The sequence below is a fragment of the Callorhinus ursinus genome, unplaced genomic scaffold (genome assembly GCF_003265705.2).
Source record: "Callorhinus ursinus isolate GAN/ISIS: 27379988/994484 unplaced genomic scaffold, GSC_fseal_2.0 scaffold12, whole genome shotgun sequence".
In the NCBI taxonomy this organism is placed as follows: Eukaryota; Metazoa; Chordata; class Mammalia; order Carnivora; family Otariidae; genus Callorhinus; species Callorhinus ursinus.
In genome coordinates, this window is record NW_027397074.1 from 38,512,769 (window position 1) to 38,534,925 (window position 22,157).

Consider the following 22,157-nt stretch of genomic DNA (forward strand, 5'->3'; position numbering starts at 1 on the left):
GGTTTTTAAGTTGCACAGGGGTTCTCTGCCGCCTCACCCTCTGTGTGGTGAGTTAAGCTGATGGTAAGAGTAGGGCACTTATGAGGCAAAGGTCAGACGCCAAACCTTGCCTGGGCTCATCAACTTGTACTGCTCTTTGGTCATGGTCTGCAAGCCCTGCCTTCCTCAACCTGCTGTCACAGGCCTGACCTCATTCACAGGGATCCGAGGGTCAGTTCCTAAAAGAGTTCACACAAACCCACTATCATTGCTGAAAAACTCACTCGAAGGTCAGGATCTCTGGACAGTCATTGGCATCATCTCTACGAAGGACAGTCTCATCTATGACATTAAGGTTCATTTATCAGACAGACCCACTCTTGTCGTCAACTGGGCCTCTTTGGAGCCCTCCTACTTTACACTTGGCTCAGTTCTTGCAGGCAACCCCTCCTCTGTCCCAGGCCAGTCTGAAAGGGGAGGAGGAGCCCACTCCATGAGAAAAAAATCTGGGAAGGTCCTAGAAATAATTCAGGAAGAGGCCCTCCAGTAATGTCTAAGGAGGAACTGACTGAGGACCTTTCACTGGTGACCAGGGAGAGCCCTACGCTAGAGCTGCTGTCTCCACAGAGGCACGCTGTCCACGGGCCGACAGAGGCGTGGTACTTGCCCTCACACACACACACACCCTACAAATTCCACCTTCATATCTGAGTGGGGCGCACTGGAGATGAATATACCTCCCCAAAAGCTTTCTCCTGAGCCCCGGAAGCAGTGCACACCGAGACACAGAGCAATGCCTTTCAAGCAGTTGAGCTTAGCCTCCCGAGTGTGAATTCCTACTGAAAGAACCTTACAGTTTTATTTCTGGCTCAGTAACACATCCTCGACCTCTGATGTGAACATAATGAAGTTCCATTTTCAAACCTAAAAAACAGATTTTCATATTTGGTTCTCAAAACCTTGCTAGCACCCCTATTTTTAACTGGAATGCATTTTAGTGACAATGCATAACATGCAGCAGATAAGCTCCTGGAAACCTCGATGCATTCAAAGGAGAAAAATACTTAAACCATTTGTTTCTTGGAGCAGGAAAGAAAAGCATACACTTTCCTTATAGGGGGTAAAAGGGAGAAATAATGAAATTTACATACCAGTTTTTCAAAATTGACAAGATTATCCAAAAATGTTTTATTTCCTTCATGAATAAATGTTACATCTGAAAATTAAAAACAAAAAGATATATGTGCTGTTAGGAATGGATCATGAGTCAGGGCTAAGAAGGTCTAGATGCAGTGCAACTTCTTAATTTTTCTTAAACATTGTGCATTATTCCATAATTTGACAAGGCAAACTGAAATTGAATCTGTATGGTATTTGATGTGAAAAGGCATAATTTATGTGTCTGTGTGGGAAGATAACATAAATGCAATGATATATTTTGTACTTAGGGTGAAGTGCTTGACTTCAACTTAACCAATATAACTTAACCAGTCCACTATGTTTTTAGGCCAGAACATTGAGCAGAAAAGAACTAAATAGCCAAAAACAAAAGAATTTTAGTATCTTTGTGTTTGATTTTTAACAATTCCTGGCAAAGTGTATGGGGCCTGCTTTACTTAAAATGTTAGAAGATCTAGATTTAGATGTTTCTTTTTTTTTTAAAGATTTTATTTATTTGAGAGAGAGAGCACGAGAGCAAGAGAGAGAGACTGAGAGAATGAGGGGGGTAGGGGCAGAGGGAGAAGCAGGCTTCCTGCAGAGCAGGGAGCCCGACAACGCGGGACTTGATCCCAGGATCCTGGGATCATGACCTGAGCCGAAGGCAGATGCTTAACCAACTGAGCCACCCAGGCGCCCTAGATGTTTCAATTTCGATTTTTGGGTCCAAAAGCCAGTGCCCGATTGTGTATCAGAAGTGAGGAAAGGGACAGGTTAGAAAATGGCAACATTTCTGGCCCTCCTTGAGGGATGCAAAAAAGTATCACTGATGAAAAGAACATAAGGAAAGTAGGATGAAGGTATATTTTCAGAAGAAGGGAAAGTTACATTTGGTTTGAGCCTCACTGCATTTAAAGTGACAGAAGATATTCAAGCAAAAATCTCCTTTTGGTTGCAATAAAACCCCCAGGAAGTGCCTCCTCAAGAGAAAGGGATTTGGGAATTAGTTAAAATAAAGATAGCAGCTGAAGCTCAATGAGTGGATGACTCATAAAAACTCAGTTCAGAGGGTCAATGACTGAGCACTAAGGGAATCCTCAAAGACAAGAATCAAAGTAAGAAATATATTACAGTTAAAAGAGCCTGCAGGGGCACCTGGGTGGCTCAGTTGGTTGGGCGTCTGCCTTCGGCTCGGGTCATGGTCTCAGGGTCCTGGGATAGAGCCCCGCATCGGGCTCCCCGCGTGGTGGGGAGCCTGCTTCTCCCTCTCCCACTTCCCCCTGCCTGTGTTCCCTCTCTCACTGTGTTTCTCTCTGTCAAATAAATAAAATCTTAAAAAAAAAAAGAGCCTGCAAATAATCATGTTAGATCACAAACATGGAGAGCAACCAAATGAAAATTATCTTGTTAAAGTAACCTGACATAAAAGAGGGAAAAGAACAGGTTTAGATGCCTATAAATAGAAAGGGAAAGCATTTATATCTAATCAAGACTTTCATTCTGCTGGTCCCTATGGGGCAACTATGAGCTAGGTGCTCCGGAAACCTGCCTGGGATGCGTTTGGCCGCTGAGCTCTGACAGCTCACCAGGGGGCGACACGAGTTACATAGTTACAGGATACCCTGCTACAAACCTTTCCTCAAGGCATCCCTTACAGCTTCCAGTACTGCAAAGTTTTCCTGAGATTTTTTCCCCCTTCTTTTAAACTGATGTTCTAACAGGAAAACAATTCACAATTACATGATCATCTGACAAACTCTCTGGTTATTTTATTATCTTTCATGACTTTGCTTTCAGAAAAGAACTACAAGCTTTCATTCTGTGTCACCATATTTAGAAGGGAGTAGTCCTGGGGCACCTGGCTGGCTCAGTCAAAAGGGCATGCAACTCTTGACCTTAGCGTTTTAAGTTTGAGCCCCACCTTGTGTGTAAAGATTACTTAAAAAATAAAAAAAAACCTTGGAGCGCCTGGGTGGCTCAGTTGGTTAAGCACCAGACTTGGTTTCAGCTGAGGTCATGATCTCAGGGTGCTGAGATGGAGTCCCACATGCGGCTCCCTGCCCAGGGTGTAGTCTGCTTCAGGATTCTCTCTCTCCCGCTGCCCCTCCCCCAACTTGTGCACACACTCTCTCTAAAATAAATAAATCTTTTTAAAAAATCTTAGAGAGTAGTCGACCCAGTTAGCTCTTACCGTTTTTTGTGTGGCAAATAGCACTGTGTGCACTCTATCTACATCACACACCACACACCACCTAAAAGCCTAGTCTCCCTTAACTCCCTGAGACCTCCGGTTACAAACGCCATCTCTGAGTCCCTTGGTCCATTTCCCCGGCGTTACATCATTGTCATCCTTTCCCTGTGTTCCCATGGATAACGATGAGGGGTCACAGCAATAATGGCACTCATCTTTATTAACAGCATTAGACACAGCATTAACAAAAGACTGTAAGGTATAGCCCTAGCGGGACAGAATGTGAAGAAATTGTGGGCCAAAGAACACGTAGCTGGCCCACGATCACAGCTTTCCTTGTCCCAGCCAGGATTCAAACCCAGGGAGCCTAGTTCCTCTCACCACTGTGTCTCTCTGGGAGCTCAAGCTAAATAGACTTGGGCATGTCTTACAACCCATCATAGTCGCCTTGCCAGATTCATGGCACATGGAGTGTGTCTGCATTTTTTCAAGTTTCCTTGGTGGCTCCCTCTCTTCTCTCCAGCCTGAGGTCTCTTCTCTTCTTGGGTGGTCTCATTTAACCCCAACCCTCAGGGGCTTGAAGGTCAGGCTGATGCTGGCATGAGAATAGAGCAAGGAAGGTGCTTTCAGCCAGGTGGGAAGGAGAGAGAGGCTGGAAGGGGCTGCCACCCAAAAGGGGGCTCAAGGGGCTGAAGGTTTTGATGTAGGTGAGTGGCAGGTGTGTGAAGAGGAAGGTGTGAGAGAGATAAACCAATAAATGGAAGGAAGGGAGGGAGGGGGCGAGAGAGAGAGAGAGAGAGAGAGAGAGGAAAGAAAGAAAAGAAGAGAAGAGAAAGAAAAGAAAAGAAAAGAAAAGAAAAGAAAAGAAAAGAAAAGAAAAGAAAAAAGAGACAGAGAAAGAGAGAGAGAGAGAAACCTGGGATCTCAGAACTTAAAGCCCTGGGCTGTGAAACAGTTCAGGGTACCCACCCGGCTGAGTGTGGGAAATGAGCACTGTTCATCTGGAGACACCTGAACATTCTCCAAACACTTCATGTAATAGAACCACTGGATGAAACGACTCCATTTGGAGATGGCAAGTAAAAGAGGAGGAAGAAATATACAAGCACCTAATATTCCTTTTATTTAAACGCCCCTGCAAATCTGCTGTAATCATCTCATCTCTGAGATACACACACAATCCACCAGAGGACCTCGGTTCATCTTCACACACCTGTTGATAATTCACTCTGTTGGGAAGGACTACCATCTTCAAAAACACTGCATGGTACAGACTGTTCGGCTGCTTCTGACTTTAGCTCAGCTGGATCCTCTTCCCTACACTTATTTAGGGTTTTCCATTCATCTGCTTTCTGAACGGATTCCGTACCACAGTAGGGGGGAAACTAAATCAAAAGGCAAGAATTCAACTGGGAAACAGGAAAACTAATGCTGGAAGGATCCTCAGGTTAAGAACTCACTTGATAATCTTACTTATGCTTACTGGGAACTGACCGGCTCACAAAAATGAAACACGGGAGGCCTAATCCTTCTTAACACCCAAAGAGTTCAATTTGGTCCTTTTTCTCTAACAGTAACCCAAAATGGGAGGCACAAGGGAGAGGGGGGCGAGTTTTCACTAAAAAGTTCGTTGTTCTAAAGTAGTTTATCGCAACTTTAAAAAATTTTTGCAATTAAAAAACCCCAAAATTAATGCTGTTTATTTTTTCCAAAATGTTTTGTTTCAGGCATGATATATACATATTTTAAATCTTCACCCGATATTCCTTTGGAGATTATTTCAGACAAAAACAATAATTTTAAATACAATATAAAGTGCTAACCGTGTTTATTTTTATAATGACAAAATATTTAAAAAGGAAAACTAAGTGCTTAAACTCAAAAAAGCTTCTAATGAAAAAAAGAAATAATGTTTAACTTACTAGAGTGAATGTATTTTCAGTAGAAAAAAAAGGAAATTTGTTTTGCTGCCAACAAAGAGGTCTAGATAAACTCAGTAAAGCAGAAAATTGCATCCAAGCTAAGATGTAAGTGTGAGACACTTGAATGCATTAAATATTTTTTGGGGAAAATCACAAATGTACAGCAAAAAGCACTGCTCATATCTAATTAAGCTAAAGGGACATTGTCAACTAATTTCCCATTACCTTACAACTTTTCTTTCAAAATTTTTTTCTGCTTAAAATCAATTCCTTTCCCAAATCTGTCTTCATTTCCTATGTTTCCTATTTGTGTCTAAAAGATTCTAAGTGTTACTTCCCACCTGCCACCCCCACTCTCCAGTTGAGGATGTTGTTTTATTTTGCAAATAAAAATCAGAGGCCTGAATAAACTTTTAAATTGTTATTTTGGCATTACAATCTCTCCCTATTCCATCCATTTACATTTAGCCGAATCTTTTCAGCTTGCATGAAGCATCTGCATGCCTCAGTGGTGTTAATAGAGTATTGTTTCAGGAAGATTCTTGCTTTTTACTAGAGGCAGAATGGATGAGAGGCTGCTGGGATCACAGCAACTCGGTAATTCTGCAAGCTCAGGCTGTTCTAGGGAGAAGCCAAGGAGGGAATATCAGCATCATTGCCAGTGGGGGTAGCGATGGGGGTGGGGTGGGCTGGGAGGAGAATGGCCCTGCCATCCAGCAATCCAGTTCCAGGGCAGCTCATTTCCAGAATCACATTTATGAGTCCAGTTATTGGGGCCAGACCCAGCAGAAATTACAAGCCTCTGAAGGGTGGAGGCTATATAAAAAAGTCTTCCTATAAAATCCCTTGGAAAGAATCAAAATATAGCCAAGAAAAATGACCAAATCCCTTTTTCCTGGAAAGCACATAGGTAGGATATATACTGAATGTTAGCACAGGCCAGATTCAAAAGAACTTCCTTATAATGAACCCTCTTGGTTTGAAAGAGACCATTGAGATCTCATTAGCAAATTTAACTAACATGTTTCAGGATAAATTATTTGGTGCTCTACAGAAGAGAAGTCAGTGGACCAGCTTGCAGCCCTCACATACTTTCCCAAATGGATGCCACTCCTGGAAAGACAGTACATTCTCCACCAATAATTTTCATAAACTATATTGCTGGGGTTGACCATAGGTATGTCTCTCTCACACACCAGCAGCCTGGCAGTTAGCTCTTGGAAATATAAGCTGCAAACGCAGAGTATGATCTCTGTTTGGGTTCTTTTTCTCAGCCCTCTTCTTAGTTGAATTAAGTGGAGGGTCAACTCCAAGAAACTAAGACTGCACTTAGAAGCAGAGCAAACTAAAAACACAAGTTTCCAGTGCCAAGTTCTGTGAGTCAGGTGAAAATGTCGTACATTTGGTATCTCTCAAATACAATTAAGTATTTCAGCTACCTCAGATATAACGGAGCATTTGAAAACCGATAGGAGGCAAATGTGGTTAGGTTTGAATGTCAAAATTACTCTAAAGAAATATACCAAGTCTCTCTCTCTTTTTTCTTTTAGGCCTGTACAGTTACAGTGATACATTTCTGCAGATGGAACTAGACAGCATATAGAAAATTGTTACCTTTAAGCAACAGGGGCATGAATGGGATTTTGGGTGGTTTCATCTTTTTGAATGCATCTCTGTAGGCTTTGTGATTCAGGGAAGGATCCTGCCAAACCAAGCAGATTACAAAAGAAAGAAAAATCAATGTGCTATAGAAACAATTCTAAATCCACTTTTGCTATACAATTTGAACATGATTTAGATATCGAGAGGTTCTTTCTCAGAACAAAGTAGATAAAGGTTTCCTAGGAGAATATACTCACTAAATTAGGGCAGGAAATGTAGGCAATGAATAAAAGTCAACTTATTAGTTTACAATAATGGGAAATGACTGCAAAAGGGAGGCACCTTTTGATTGCCCTATTATTTTCCTCAAATAGGTTCTTTAAGTACAGTTTCCTCTGCATAATTTCTATCGCGAGTTAACCCCAAAGTCTTTTGTTAGGTACACTGCAAAGAAAAACCTCCCTCATAATGCATGGGCAATACATAGAAAATAAGAGAACACTGTTTTATTGTGTTCCGAAAAGCACCTAGACATTTTAAAAAATCTAAACCTAAGAAATGGTAGAAAGGAGAAAAAGGAGAAAAGAATCATGCATAAGATATTGACTGCACATTCCATTTATACCAATTAATTTTGTAGACGTTTGAAATGGACTATATACTTAAAAATCTGCATTCTGGAAATCATGTCTAAAGCACCATTCTCACTACTTTTCTCCATGGAGAGGAAGAAGCATTAACTGCCAACTTCTTCCCTCCATAAGAAGGAAAGCTATAGTTTTAATGTACGAGTGATCTGCTCTAAGAAGGAAAAGCTATAGTTTAATGTATGAGTGTTCTAGTCTAATGTACTAAGTGCTCTAGACTAGTGGTCTAGTCTAGTCAGACAGGGTGAAGTGTGGGTCCTAGCCACGGCAATCTAGAAAGAAATTCGGCGCTATCAGTTGATTTGAAGAGTAAGTCCCATTTGGCTCACTACTTACTGTTAAACTTTCAAGTTCAGAGAAAAGTTTCTTAAACTTCCCAGGGATTTTCTAAAATCAAACAAACAAAATACAAAGAAGAAAAAGGTCAAAGAAGTCTGTTACTTTCAGAGGCACCAAGGGGGGAAAGTTTATTAAGCTGAGCTTCCATGTGTCACGTTTCTGACCACAAACACCTCTATCATTTGATTCTACCCCGATTGCTTCTCACCATGCAATCTTCATCATTCCTTAATGTGACATTCCCTTGGAGTGTTGCTAAAAACAGTTTAAAATAAGTAACGGCCACATGACTCAGGGATCTAGCTGGTTAGACATTCCACACACTGGTGATTTTTCAATACAAACTGGGATTTCAGTTCCATATCCCACTTTTGGCGAATGCTCTCGACTTCTCACAGAGTCTTGCTGAGTGGGAAATAGTAATACTGGCTGGCATTTTTTTTTTTCTTAAATGATATAACCGCATTTCACAGCAGAGGGCTAAATGGTGAAAGGCCATAAAAACCCTGACAGCCTGCACGCCAACGGGTAGGATCGCTGAACAAAGATCTCCTACACCAGCAGGTGGCATGGGAGGAAACTCAGACCCTTCTGAGTAGTCAGTCAATCTGAATTTGAATTCCCATGCTGCCCCTTTGTAGCTGGGTGGTTTGGGGTGAGTCTCCACTTGCCCTCCTGGGGTCCAACGGGAATTGGTTCTGGACCTCCTCCATTACCACATACTCTGTTCTAATTGGTCCGGCCCAGTATGGATCAGCCATGGCACGGATGCAGAGCCCTGCACATAGTAGGCCATCCACATGCCCATGAAATGCATGTTGCTTGAGTTGAACTGAATTCTTTCTCCTCTCAGTTTCTGCACCTCAAGGCTTCTTTCGAGGTTTAATCCAAATTCCCCTCTCCTCTGACCCTTGCTGGCCATTGGTTTCCCCCTGCTCTGATGGATTGTGGCAATGGCTGTCCACCTCCTTTCATCTTATGATGCACGCGCAGGTCTTATTTGCTTAACCAGGGCAGGCAGGCCTTTCGTTTCTTTTCTTTTGCACTCCTCTAAGGAGCACTGACCCTGACCCTCAGGTCACCACCATGCATTGCAATGGAGAATGGCCCTTGATGCAAAGAAAGTGAATCCCTAAGATGCTCAGAGCCCTGGGCTGACATCTCATGTAAGAAAAAAAATAGTTGGCCTATCGTGCAGGAGTGAGAACTGGAAACCATATACAGAATGGAGTAGTGACAGGAGCTGAAGCTGAGGGGACTGGAGAGAAGCTAAGGAGAGCGCATGAGCCACACGCAGGTCAGGGCCACCAGGGTGCAGCCTTGATGGTGAAAGAGAAAGGCCCAATGGTACTCGCAACAAGGTAGCCAGTCAACAAGGAACAGAGAGAAACAAACAAAAGCCCAAAGAAAGAAGGTGATGGGGCCGGGGGAGGGGGGGAGGGCAGAGCCCTCTTATCTGTGTCCGGCCACACTCAGGGATGCCCTGGTTCCAGCTCTTCGCACATATGCCCTTAGAGTCCATATCCCAGAGCTTGGGTTAACTTGAGTGGGCCTCTCCATCTGAGAACCCAGGTAGACCCCATCATGCAACAGGGCCATAGACAGAACCCAGACTTGGGAGGTCTGAAACATAACACTTTGTGGGCCCTCTTTGAAAAAAAGAATACAAAATCACTTCTGGATATTTTACAAAGGTATACATCATCCATGTGAACACACTGCCAGGGGGGCCCTGCAAGAGAGAAGGCCTGGAAGCTTACATTCACTATCATCTCAGCAAATCTGCTTCTGGACACATGTTACCACTTTTGAAAGGACCAACACGGGGCTGGAACCACACAATCATGGCAGCAGAGCAGAAAAAAAATTCTACCTGTGGAGCATTTTACAATTTTTATCTCTTTCATATATATATATGTTATATATATGAAAATATATATAATATATATTTCATGTATTTTATATAAATAATAGAACCATTTTGAAGACGATTTGATCAAAATAGTCCAACCTGACACATTCATTTTTAACTTTTTTTTCCCTAGTAGTACTTACCTCATTTAAACCATCTAAATCAAATTATTTTAAAGAAAGGCCTTTCACTGGAACATTTCCCATTCAGTTTTATTTATCTCTAACCTCCCCTCCCCTTTCCACATGGACCCCCAAGGCTCACCTCCCAGGTCTGTGACAGCCGGCTGACAGAAGCAGTGTTGAGACCCATCACAATAGCAAAGAAAGAATTCAGGTTTCTCTGGGCTTTGCAGCTATGGAATAAAGAAACCACAAAGTACTTGGAGCAACATCCTTTGGCCAGATGACCACAAAAGATAAAGCTGAATAGACTCTCCTAGGCCGCAGAGTTCAAAGTCCAGGGCAGCGCTGAAACTCTGCTTCAAGGCCAACACACACTGAGTGCCCCTGTGTGTGTGTGGGGGGGTGTCCCCTCCACCGTTCCTCACAGGTGACAGATTCCAAACACTCTAGCTCATTCTTACCTATAGGAAAAGATCTGGCTCCAGACACCCTCTGGACACTTCAAAAGATTCCTCCTTCCAAAAAATCTATCTTGGATGATGCATTTACAATTTCAACTGAAAACTCTTGAATTTACATTTCTTTATATGTAGCATACTCTCATTATAACAGCTCTCTTGTCCCATCTCTGTACTCAGGATGCTGTCATTATGTTTTGACAGACAAGCCCCTCTCACCTCACCCCTCACCAGCCCAAGCTCCCCCTGCCATGACATTCAGGAGCATTTTCTTTGCTATCAACCATATAGCTACTGTATTATGTATCTATGTAAAATATGGCATGTATTGTGGGGATACTGTCCCATGTTTCTCATTTAGAGAAAAAAAGGCGGAAATAAAGTACAAAATAAAATCACATTGAGCTCCATTCACTCTGTAAGCTTATCTGTTCTGCATAACGTCAATCATGCCCTTCAACCTAACTGGTCAAAATTCCACTCATTTTCAAAGCCTGCGGAGGAGGCTTGGTCTCCCAGGTCAGCCAGGACAGCCTGGGGGTTCCAGACACTCCTTCATCTGGGGCGTTTTAAAAAACCACTTCTCCAAGCAAAGTTTTTAAAATTAAGAAATTACTCTAACTTGATAAATATGAAGAAATATGAAAGTGCTCAACAGTAAGCCGGGGCATAAAAAGTACCAGCTTGTCCCAGATGCCCCCTCTCTTCCACTGCATCTCCCCCAGGGGCTCACATGGAACTTGGGGACAATGTATGTATAACTCCGAGTCCTGCTTTTTCAATTACCCTGTGTTATAGTGTGTATTATTAATTCTTAATTAATAACGATAATTCTAATCATCATGAATGGCTATATAACTTCATCAAAAACATTTCACGATTTGTTTACTTATGCCCCTACTGTTAACATTTAGGTTATTCTCAATTCAATACAGAATGCTACAATGAGTATCTTTGTGCATAAAACTTTTAATTGGATTTATAGTTCCTTTAATTAAGTGAGACATTCAGTCATTCATAACATGATTGGTCAAAAGCTATCTTGACGTTAAAGGTTTTCAACACATACTAAAAACTGTCCCCCGAAACGGTACGGCTTTCCAGTGGCACAGGCTGTGTGTTAAAGTGTCCAGTTCAGAGCCAGGAGAATGGATGGGGCTGCTTCTGGAGTAACACACAGAGCTGGCTGTGCCTGGCAGGTCCTCCCTAAGCGGGCTGCTCCCAGGGCCAGCCTCGGGGGCTGCATTCTGCCCAAGTACAGCTGGGCCTGGGCTCCAGGGCAGACAAGGTCCCATCAGGGAGCATGTGGGAAGTTCTGTCCCCATAATAGTGGAAAGGGCAAAGGCACAACTGCCTCCACACCTAGGGTCCGAAGTATCTGGGGTAGACACCGTCCTGTAGGCTCCTTACTACGGAGCCTCCATGGGCATGGGCTGTGCCTCTCAGAGTCTTCCTTACCCGGTGTCTGGCCCTGCCTGCAGCTCTGGGGTTGGCGAGAGGACCCGAAACTCAGTCTAACTGGCCCCTTCATCCGGTTTCTACCAACTTTCTCCTGGGTGGACGCTGCTGGTATATTCCATGAATGAACACATAAAGATGCCTCTGGGTCCATGATTTAGAAATCGACCTGTTTTTGTAAATTATCGGTGACCAAAGACATCCATACTTGGCCTCTGCTTCCCTTTCTGTCTCATCACCCCCCTGGAAAGTTCACACCAGCCAGAACAGACGTGAGGCAGCTCCAAGGCTTGGTGTGCTGATTTGAGGTTCCTCTGTGGAAAGGCTCCTGTGGTTGGGAGAACTGTCCCGCCCTGGGCCACAGGCACCTCTGTGGGAGGCTCTCTCTGACTCTCAGGTCCTCTCACTTACAACATGATGGAAGCCCCTGGTCCTGTAACTCCTCACTGGACTTTAGGTTCCTCACAGCTAGAGGATATATCCATTTCGTTTTTATATTCTGCCTGTCACCCAAATACCCAGTATACAGCAAGCCTTTCGGATAGCATTTGCTGGAGTTGAAAACAAGACTTTTTGGGGAAATGGTTTTATTATTCATTATAAAAAGGTTTATTACTCCTCTTTTTGTTCGGCATCATTTATCTGTCCGGAATCTCAGGCAGAATTCTCATCTTTTTATCTTTTAGCTCCCATCAACAATTTTCCTGGCCCAGATCTCTTTTGTAGTCATACTTACGATAAAAAAAAAAAAAAAAGCACATATAACTAACGTCTGAACCTATAAAAAGAACAAAAATGCTTTCTCTGGAAGACAAATTGATACAGTACAAATACTGGATACCAATCTGGTCTGGAATCCTTTGTTACCCAGGTTCCTTCATTCCATGATAAGAACAGACTGACACTGAAACATTCCAGTTTCGCAAACATTCCTTTGTCTGTGGGAGGGTAGAGACTCCACTCAAGCCACAGAGGTGGGGGATGGGGAGCGTGGGAAGGAAGGGAAACATGAATATGCAAATAGATGCCTTAGGCAGGGGAGACACTTCATGGTCATAGAAATTACTGTTTTCCCTTGGTTATTCCTACTAGTGTGATGATGAGGAATTTAACTTCATGTTTCTGTTGGCATTCTATTCCATGGGCTAGGGATAGAGAGACCAGTAGAGTAAATAATTCAAGAGCATGGGGCCATATGGAGAAGATGTGAATATATTTCATTTCCCTGAGGACAGATATAATCTTATACTGGAACTAAGCTGTGTGGTGTCATTTTACTCCTTGGGACGTTAATGTCCCATTTCTCCAAGTAACTGGCATTTATAAGAAAGCTTTCGATCCAAAAGAGCCTCACCTTTATGAATTTCACAGGCCGTTTGGAGTGCACTGGCCAAATAAAAAAAAAAAAAAAAAAAGGAATATTCACCATAAAAACTGTCCAAGATTTAGGAATATCTGATGTATGTCTCTCCTTCCATCCCCAGTCACACCGAACACCAGGTTGGGTACCTCTATTATCGCTTGCTAGGTAAACAAGGTACCCTACCTCTGGGGGGCTCTTTGCCTATAGTTCAGGCTATGTGCTACCTTCAGATCAACCTGCACGAAAACTGCAACGAATCCCTGTCTTAATTCAGCCCAATCTCTTCCATCTGAAATTCAATAGCCTTTACAATTTGGTCTTATCTTTCTTTGCAGATTAATCTCCCACAACTTCTGTACAAATAACACTCCATCCTGGTGAAAGTGGATGAGGTTCCTTTCCTGACCATACGCTGTCTGCCTCCACTGAGCCTCTCTGCCTCCCTCCTCCAGCGAGTTGCAGCTCCACGGAGGGTGTGCACTTCAGAATTCTTACCTGTCCAGCTCCCCCCCGAATTCAAACACAGCCTTGAACGCTACTTGTCTTTGAATCCTCGTCTTCCACATCGTTGGCATACAAGCTGCCCCCCTCCGAATCCCCAGTAGAATTTGATCTCAGAATAAGGCACCCCCTGTTGCATTTTGCACATTAGCCATCTGAGTTATCAAAGTATCCCCTTCAGCAGGTTGCAAACTTCTCAAAGGCACGGACCGGGTGTAGGGTTAGTCTGGTTTCCCAATGGAAATGCATGGTTCCCTCGCAAGGATCTGTACAAGTAATGAGTGATCAATACATAGTTCCTGAACATATTACACTGCTGTATACTCCAAAACTGTTTGATGTAAAAACTATTTTGGAAGACAAAGGAGAAATAAAATGGGAAATAGAAGCAACTGGGAAAGATTCTGATTCACGCTGCCTACTTCTGTTGGGAGGCTGTCCGAAGAGCAGTCCCAGGATACTAATCTGGTATTTTAGGAGATGCTCTCAGCAAGTTACTAAAATGTCATTCAACTAACCTTTACTGAGTCACTGCTATTTACCAAGTTCTGCATCAGGCATATCAGGTTTGATTAGTCAATGTTTGATTAGTAATGGCCCCTGTCCTCTGGAGGCTAACACAGCCAAGTGAAGGGATTCTATATAAACAGAGAAGTTTAATAAATATAATAAAAAGTTAAAAGGGAAAAAGCACGTGTGTGAGGGAGAGTGGCGGCAGGGAGTAGTTCACCCTGCATCTGAAAGTCAGAGTGGCTTCAGGAAGGAAGCAACCTCTGACCTCGGTCTTAAAGAATGACAGCAATTTGCAAGGTGGAAGTGGTCATTTCGGCAGAGCCAACAACGCCGCATCCAGGTCTGGAGGATGGCGTGCATGGGACAGACAGCGATTCAGAGGGGCTGTAGCATGGCGTGCACCCAGTGGGGGAGACTCCGAGGTCAGATGGGACCAGCCTGGGCTGGGCCTGCGGAGGAATTTGCAAAGTCCATACTGTGGGCATCAAGCAGCTAAGAACAGAATCCTAGAGCGCACCTGATTTGCAATGATTCTCCCCCCCTCACATCATCTTCCCGGTTTTCCCAGCCTGCTGTAGCTCACTGGCCACACTGTAGTTCAGCCGCGGGACAGAGCACGTGGGCGCTGGCTGCTTAACCGTCCTGGGTTGGAGTCTGGTATTTTGACATTGACTTTAAAGTATAAGCGCTTCAAATGCAAAGACGTAAATATTCAAGAACAGACCTTTTCAACCATTTGGTCACTTAACTCAGTATTCTACTTTTACCTCCTAACCCTTCTTATCACCACCAGGGGAAAAACTGTACTCTCTCAAGGAGATGAGAGGAATTGCTCTTTTCACCGCCAGGAACTCACTGTGCAGCGATTTTGATGAATTTTTTCACCAGCTGCACTCGCTTGCCCAGCTGGCTGCAGAGCAGAATCTCCGTGGCCACCCAGAGCTGGACTTCATTGCATCTCTGCAGCAGAAGGCTGAGGTTTGCGGTGTGCTCCCCACTGCCTTGTCGGCTGAAGGTGAAGTAGATCAGCTCTTGCTGCAAGAAGATGGATTCACACCAGCATTTTTTAGCACAGAGACAAGCTGATACAAAAGTCAGTCCATTTTTAAGAGCTGCCTCAGTTAGCCATTCTCACAATGTGTCATGAGAATAGAATAGATTCAATTTGAAACAATGCAGTTTTAGAGATGCCTTATTAAATAATGTTCACCTAGAATCCTCAGAAAAATTTTGTTTTAGAATGTGCAGATGACACGTGGGTTTTACACGAAAATCTAAGAAGTTCTAAAGTTTAAATCACAGGCTCAATCAAATCCAAACTTCCTGAACTTGTTACACGGGCAAAAACAAGTAGAAATGATTGTCACTAGTACAGGGAGATTCTTTTGACAAGGGTTCTCAAATTTTAGTGTGAATCAGGATCACCTAGGGGCCTATTACAACAGCTCGCTGGGCCCCATGCCCCACATTTTCTCGTTCAGTAGGTCTGTGGTGGGGCCCCCAACCTGCATTTATAACAAGTTCCCAGGTGGTGCTGCTAATGCGGTCTGGGTACCCACTCTCTGAGAACCACGGATAAAAGACACAGTAAAATCATAAACAGAAAGAGTGAGATTAGGGCTAGGTCCAAAATTTACAAAATTGAGCAAGACGAGCGACTATTTATATAAACTGATCATATGCAGAGCAACAGAAGAGATTTGTTTTTAAATGAAGGGGTGTGCACACTTTCCCATGTTCCCACTGAGAAAGCAGCACAAGCAGGGACACATCCTACTCTTATTAACATTTCCAAAGACACAAATCATTTAGCTTGAAGGAGTTCACTACTTGCTAAAATTTAGATTATAACATTGGCATTTTTTTAATGAGGACATTTAAAAGACATTCCAAAATGAAAGTGAAGCTCAAGCACCCAAGTTGGGCATGAGTTTCTTCAGAAGGAAAGGCTGTTTTGTAATGAAAAATTTCCCTACATGGCAAAGCAAATGCAACATATGGTTGCACAGAGCTGTCTCATTTTTCATCTCCTGATTCCTGTGAGCCTTTCCGCTGGCTACATTTATTCCTTAGTTGTCAGTAGCATTTTGTCCCTAATCTATTATCTTATAAATGTTTAAGCTGTCTTCAAAGGGAGGGTTGATGAACTTAAAAATTTGAAATATATCTCCAAAGTTTCAAGAAAGTACTTTAAGTCTTGCAGCATAGTCTAAATGTATAGAATGTTCTTGAGGGAAAGAATGACTCTATGTGTATGTTGGTATGTGCATAAATATGATTCTTGTATCGCTACCGTGAACTTTATGGAAAAAAATAAAAGAATCAACATCAAAGTTGTCAAATGTAAAATGGCTCTTCAATTTCATTAGAGCTTCATAAACATGTAAATATGTAAGTATTCATACATATAAAAATATAGCATTTTTACACTACACATATGATTATATTAGGAACAAATAAAGCATGATAATGTATTCTGATTTTCCTAGGTTTGGGTCAGTCTTTCAATGTATTTCAAGTCTCCAAAACTCTTTTGGGCAATGGCATTCTAAGCATAACTATATGACCGGATGATGGATCTTCTTAAAACTGAGTCACATACAAATAATCTTCAAAAAGAATGCAAAGTTAAAATAGCACTAGCATTTTTTATCTTTTCACTCCTTACCTCGTGAATTGAATTGAAGAGACTCCAATCAAAGTTCATTAATTCCAGAGCAAGATCCCAAGTGTTCATTCCCAAAATCCTTATCGACCTTTGCTGTGATTCCTCATTTTCTGCAAATGGGTTCTAAACCGACAGACAGAAGCAAAAGGATCCTCAGTAATTCCCAAATGTTTGGCGCTGAACTGGCTGGCCACAGAAAGCCACTAGAAGCCCAGATTAGGAAAGTAATCTTGTCTGAGTGCACTTAATATTTTCCCTGGTCTGTTCATCTTTGGTGAGTTACAACCAATCTGGGAAACAGCCTTGGAAATGGTAGAATGTGATCAATGATACTTCACTGAGTTAGCCTGCCCCTCCCCCCAGACACACACACACACACACACACACACACGCCCGCACACACATGCACGCATCCACAAATCTGATTATAAAACACTGCCCCAGCAGACAGCGTAATGAAAGCGAAAGCCCTGAAATCACTTTGGCTTCTGGTAAGAATTAATGTGCCAGCAGGTTAGTATAAAAACAAACAAAAGAAATGTCATGGTGCAGTTCAATAAAGACAGACATGGCTTTTGCAGGAAATACGTTTAACAAGCCTCATCCCAGACACACATTTACAAATTTTATTAAAATGCCTGTGGAAAGTGAAAAAAATTTAAACAAGAAATAAAAAATAAAAGTCACCTCATTTATACCCCAGGGCAGATGATTATTTTAAGTATCTGTGGCTTTACCTACATAAATAGGTATGAGTCTGGTAATAGTATTTCCTAAAATCTGGCATGGACTTACAAAATGTCACCAAAACTTTAAATATTTTGTCACTGTTAAATTTATTAAAAATTATTTGGCATTTAAAAAAAAATTTGATATTTTCCAATTAAAGTACAAATTCTCCGGGGGCATCTGGCTGGCTTAGTCAGGAAAGCACATGATATTGGGGTTGTGAGTTTGAGCCCCATGTTGGGCTTAGAGTTTATTTAAAAAAATAAATAAAATTCTCCCATTGAGGGGTTGGATTTGAGTAGTTAGTGATGTTAAAATTATTAATGACTTGGAAAAAAAGATGGGACTTTGCAAAAATAAATGACATGCCAGGATGAAGAGAATATTTCAGGTTCCGAATATTAATTCCTATTTTAAAACTGCAAAATTATTTGCATTTTACAAGTTTTATTGTTATGAAAAGGTTTCCTAATTTGAAGGAAAAAAAAAACGATAAAAGGCCTCCCCAGAGCTTCACCACAGACTTGATTCTTTTCAGTGCAGGTCAAGGTACAAATTGTTCCTATAGCCCAGAGTGGGACACAGCGGGGAGCTCAATGAGGGTGGACTGAAAGAATGCGTGTGCAAATACTGAGTAGGGGAAAGCCCACGTTTCTCATGGCCTGATTAGTCTGGAACCAGATAGATGCCATGCTACACTGCAGGCGTTCAGAGGGAGAGCCAAGAGCTGGGAAGTAACATAAATCTCTGCATACTAATTTGGAGATATAAGGATATTTTCACTTGGCTTTTTATCCCTCCTGTTTTTTCTCCCTAAATGCACCCTTTGCCCTGGTACTGCCCTCTGGTTGTCCAAGGCTGTTTATGGCCCTCTCCAACAAACACTTCCTATTTCTCTAACCCATTCATTCCGGGCTCTAATTCCCACCTTCTGAGAAGAGTAACTCATCTATATGTAAGTGGAGTGGGTGGTAGTGGTTCCGCATGTTATCTATCCTGCCCTTAGAATATTCCATTTCAGCTGAAATCTTTCGGAGTTAAAACACTGAAAGCTATGATTCCAACAGGGGAATCTCAGGCAGGATGCAGAGTTGGAAACGTTTGAGGGCAGGATGGCAACTGGCTTCTCTGGGAACATACTTCAGAGCACCCATTTATTCCACTAGGACATTGCTTAGGCCTGCCTTCTACTCTTCTGAAGCTGGCCCCAAATGGTGGTAGGAGAGCTCTGGGCGTGCATACCAGGGAACTGCCAAGAAGTCTATGGGTACTACGAGGAAGGGGGGCATGGAAGACAAGAGTGTGAGTTTCCACCTTCATCCATGAGCTCCGCAGAAGCCAGAGGGTAGATCGTCCTCCTCCATAGGGAGGGTTAAAGTCAAGCCAGTCTCACTGTTTACTCAAGGATGCTGTGCATCCTGTTCATCATGGTTCCCTGATGGAATTACATCATGCACAGAAACAGGACCTGTGACCTGCTGAAAGACACTCCAAAGCAGAAAGGCCCAGTAAGACAAAAGTTTCCCTCTGCTTTGCTCCCTCGTCTCTCTCTCTATCACTCTCTTTCTCTCACTCTCTCTCTCTCTATCACTCTCGTTCTCTGTACAAATGAAAGGTATGTTAGAGCTTCAGAGGCAAATATTGTCCTGGAGTCCTAGCACTTTCCCTTACTTGGCTGCAGGAAGCTAGAGTAAGGGACTCTGCCTCTCTGAACGTCACAGGATTACTGGGAATATTAAATGAGATACTGTATGTAAACTACCCAGCACCTAACTGTCTGGTAGTAAGTGCCAAAAATGACAATGATTAGTATTCCGGTAGGTTGATACTTGTAGATAATTTTACATAAAATATTTTTATTATAAGCAGTTTTGGTTAACCCATGTGGTATACACATTCCTCAATTATAAATACAACAGGAGTCGCCTAGAAAGAACCATCCCAGTCAGTGATGGCTCCGTGAAATAGACTAGGACCATGTCTCTAGATGATACTATCACCATCTGGCAGAGCCTGCTTTTTATGGGTGATGGGTCTGAGGCCTGATCCTACTATGCAGAAAGCAGTCACAAGGCTGAGGTTTTTAGGAAAGTAAGAATGACAAATCATCTGCTTAGGTGTAAATGTTCTTACATTAGAAATGAAAATAACTTACAGCACGGGTTCTACATTTCTTCCAACTCTTACTCCTCACCAGCATCCCATGTACCATTGTTATGAGCCTATCTTACAGGGGAAGGCTGATAATTGACCCTTTTTTCCAGGGAATGGTACACTCGAAGTGTGCCAAATAGACCGAAACAATACAGAGTCTCTTTCCCCCTAAATTTGCACAGGGTACATTTCTCAGCCTGATCTCCTCATATCCACCAAAAAAGAAGGAAGGTTATTAAGATTAATGGGGGGGGTCACTTCTCTCATATCCCTTGTTTCAGAGGCCCAGAGGGAAGCAGGGTTTGACTCAGGAAAGGCTTAGGATTCCTCAAGGTGTACCTGTCTTTGATTTGCAAAGGTGGTGTTGTTTGCCAAATATATTACTGGCCAGAGGAGAAAGTAGTTCAATGTGTTTCTCTTTCATTATAAAACATACAAAAATACAACTTTAGTCTGCTGTTTGTGTTTCAAGTAAAGGCTAAAAGTCCTTACCAAAGTGTCAGCTAGGTCTTTTCGGTAGACATATATCCGACCTGATGCTTCAAGGGATTTGGAGATGGCCAAGTCATTTGGCTGAAGTTCATGCTTTTCTTTATTTAAAAAAAAAAAAAAAAAAGGAGTAATTAGAAACACAAGAACAGTAGTAGGCATACACAGTATATCTAAAGAGTGAGAATTGCCGAAGAAAAATATTTAAAAGTACATAGAATGCAGATTTAATTCAGTTCCACATACTGTGTTCAATGGCACCAATGGGACCATGGGCATCACTGCTCAATATCCATAAAGTGGAAGCCTTTTGCAATTCCTTCTTATAATATTTAGTCATTTTTTTAGAACACAGTTTAGGAAAGAAAGTAAAATTCACTCATAATCCCATCACTCGGGGACGCCTGGGTGGCTCAGTCCGTCAAGTGTCTGCCTTCGGCTCAGGTCATGATCCCAGGGTCCTGGGCTCAAGCCCCATGTCGGGCTCCTTGCTCAGTGGGGAGCCTGCTTCTCCCTCTGCCTGCCGCTCCCCCTACTTGCATTCTCTCTCTCTTTCTCTCACTCTCTCTCTCTCTATCACTCTCGTTCTCTGTCAAATAAATAAATAAATAAAATCTTTTTTAAAAAATAATAATCTCATCAAAGATAACCATAGGATGGTAATGTTGGTAACATTTGGGTATGTTTTTGTTCTGATCTTGATGTAAATGTGTATAAACAATATCCATGCATATATATAATTGCAATTATTTACACATATGCATTCATAATTAGTATGGGTACATACGTATACATCTGCAGTTATTCCATCTATGGTTTTATATTCTGATTTTATTAAGCACTTATCCACTTGTCAAAATTAATTATGTATGTCATGTTTAATTGGTTATATAACGGTCCATTATACCATCATGTAATCTTTCCTCTATTATTGACCAATTTAATAGTTTCCAATGTTTTTGTCATATCAATTAGATGGCAAGATATATATAAATACTAGCACGGGGTCTGGCACATAAGAGGGGCTTGATAAATGGGATCTATTATTATAGCAGCCATAATATATACTGCTGAAGTCAGCAACCTTATGCATAAATCGTTGGCTGCTCATAGATGATTTTTAAAAATAGATTCCCAGAAATGGAATTACTAGGTCAAAGGGGAATGAATATTTTTTGAAGTTTTTGATACAAACTGCCAAATTGCTTTCAAATTCTTACACTGACCAATACTGATCATTCCTTGTGGTAAGTTTGCTATTTAGCTAAAACCAAAAATAGATTCTCCATTTATTTTAAATTTCTTGACTACTGGAAAAGCCAAGTATTTTTCATGTATTCTTCTCTTTCCCTTATTACAAATTATTCCTGTCCTTCAGCCATTTTTCTACCATCAGTGGAGCTCTCTTATAACACAATAGCCTTCTTTGTAGAAAAATGTCCTCCTCTTTAACTACAAATTACGGATGGGAATTGACTAAACTAATCCTCAAGTTTATTGCACTGTAACATAATCAGCTTCTAAGTCAGCCTTTTAGTTACCCAGCATGGTTGGGGAATACTATATTCCATGTATCTTTTTCTAGATAACTTAATCAGTTCAAAGGCCAAATTTTGTTTTGAACATTTCTGCTTAATACCGAGTACACAAATGATAATCCAATATATTCTTTATGGCTCAGCATTATAAAGATCAATAGCACTTTCATGTCAGGCCATTGACGTGTGTGGTAAATGGTCCCACATGGCTGGGCTCTGAAGTTCTTCCATCTCTCCTCCCTCTTTCTCTAGCTTCAATTTCTTGCAGCCCTGTGTGTGCCTATGTCCACCTTACATCGGAATTTATGAGAGCCATTCTGCCCTTGCTACAGAATAAAATGTCATGGCTTTCTGACAGTAACTTTTCCATTTTCTGGGAAATATTTTTTTTCTTATTCTCAGGTTTGTCAC

At 42.0% G+C, this 22,157-nt stretch overlaps 1 protein-coding gene across 3 annotated transcripts in view; it reads right to left on the minus strand.

The window, feature by feature from the left end:
• RAPGEF5 (Rap guanine nucleotide exchange factor 5) overlaps positions 1–22,157 on the minus strand; it is a 243,083-nt gene that overhangs the window by 11,950 nt on the left and 208,976 nt on the right. For 2 of the 3 annotated variants that reach the window (XM_073898944.1, XM_025873001.2), the window contains exons 18-24: positions 20,212–20,309; positions 16,837–16,959; positions 15,025–15,203; positions 10,015–10,105; positions 7,836–7,886; positions 6,865–6,952; positions 1,131–1,195 (exon numbers count right to left, since the gene is read on the minus strand). In XM_073898944.1, the coding sequence (XP_073755045.1) occupies positions 1,131–1,195; positions 6,865–6,952; positions 7,836–7,886; positions 10,015–10,105; positions 15,025–15,203; positions 16,837–16,959; positions 20,212–20,309 (695 nt within the window). Of the gene's footprint in view, positions 1–1,130; positions 1,196–2,689; positions 3,924–6,864; positions 6,953–7,835; positions 7,887–10,014; positions 10,106–15,024; positions 15,204–16,836; positions 16,960–20,211; positions 20,310–22,157 lie in introns of those variants that run through there. The other variant, XM_073898945.1, reaches the window with a different exon arrangement.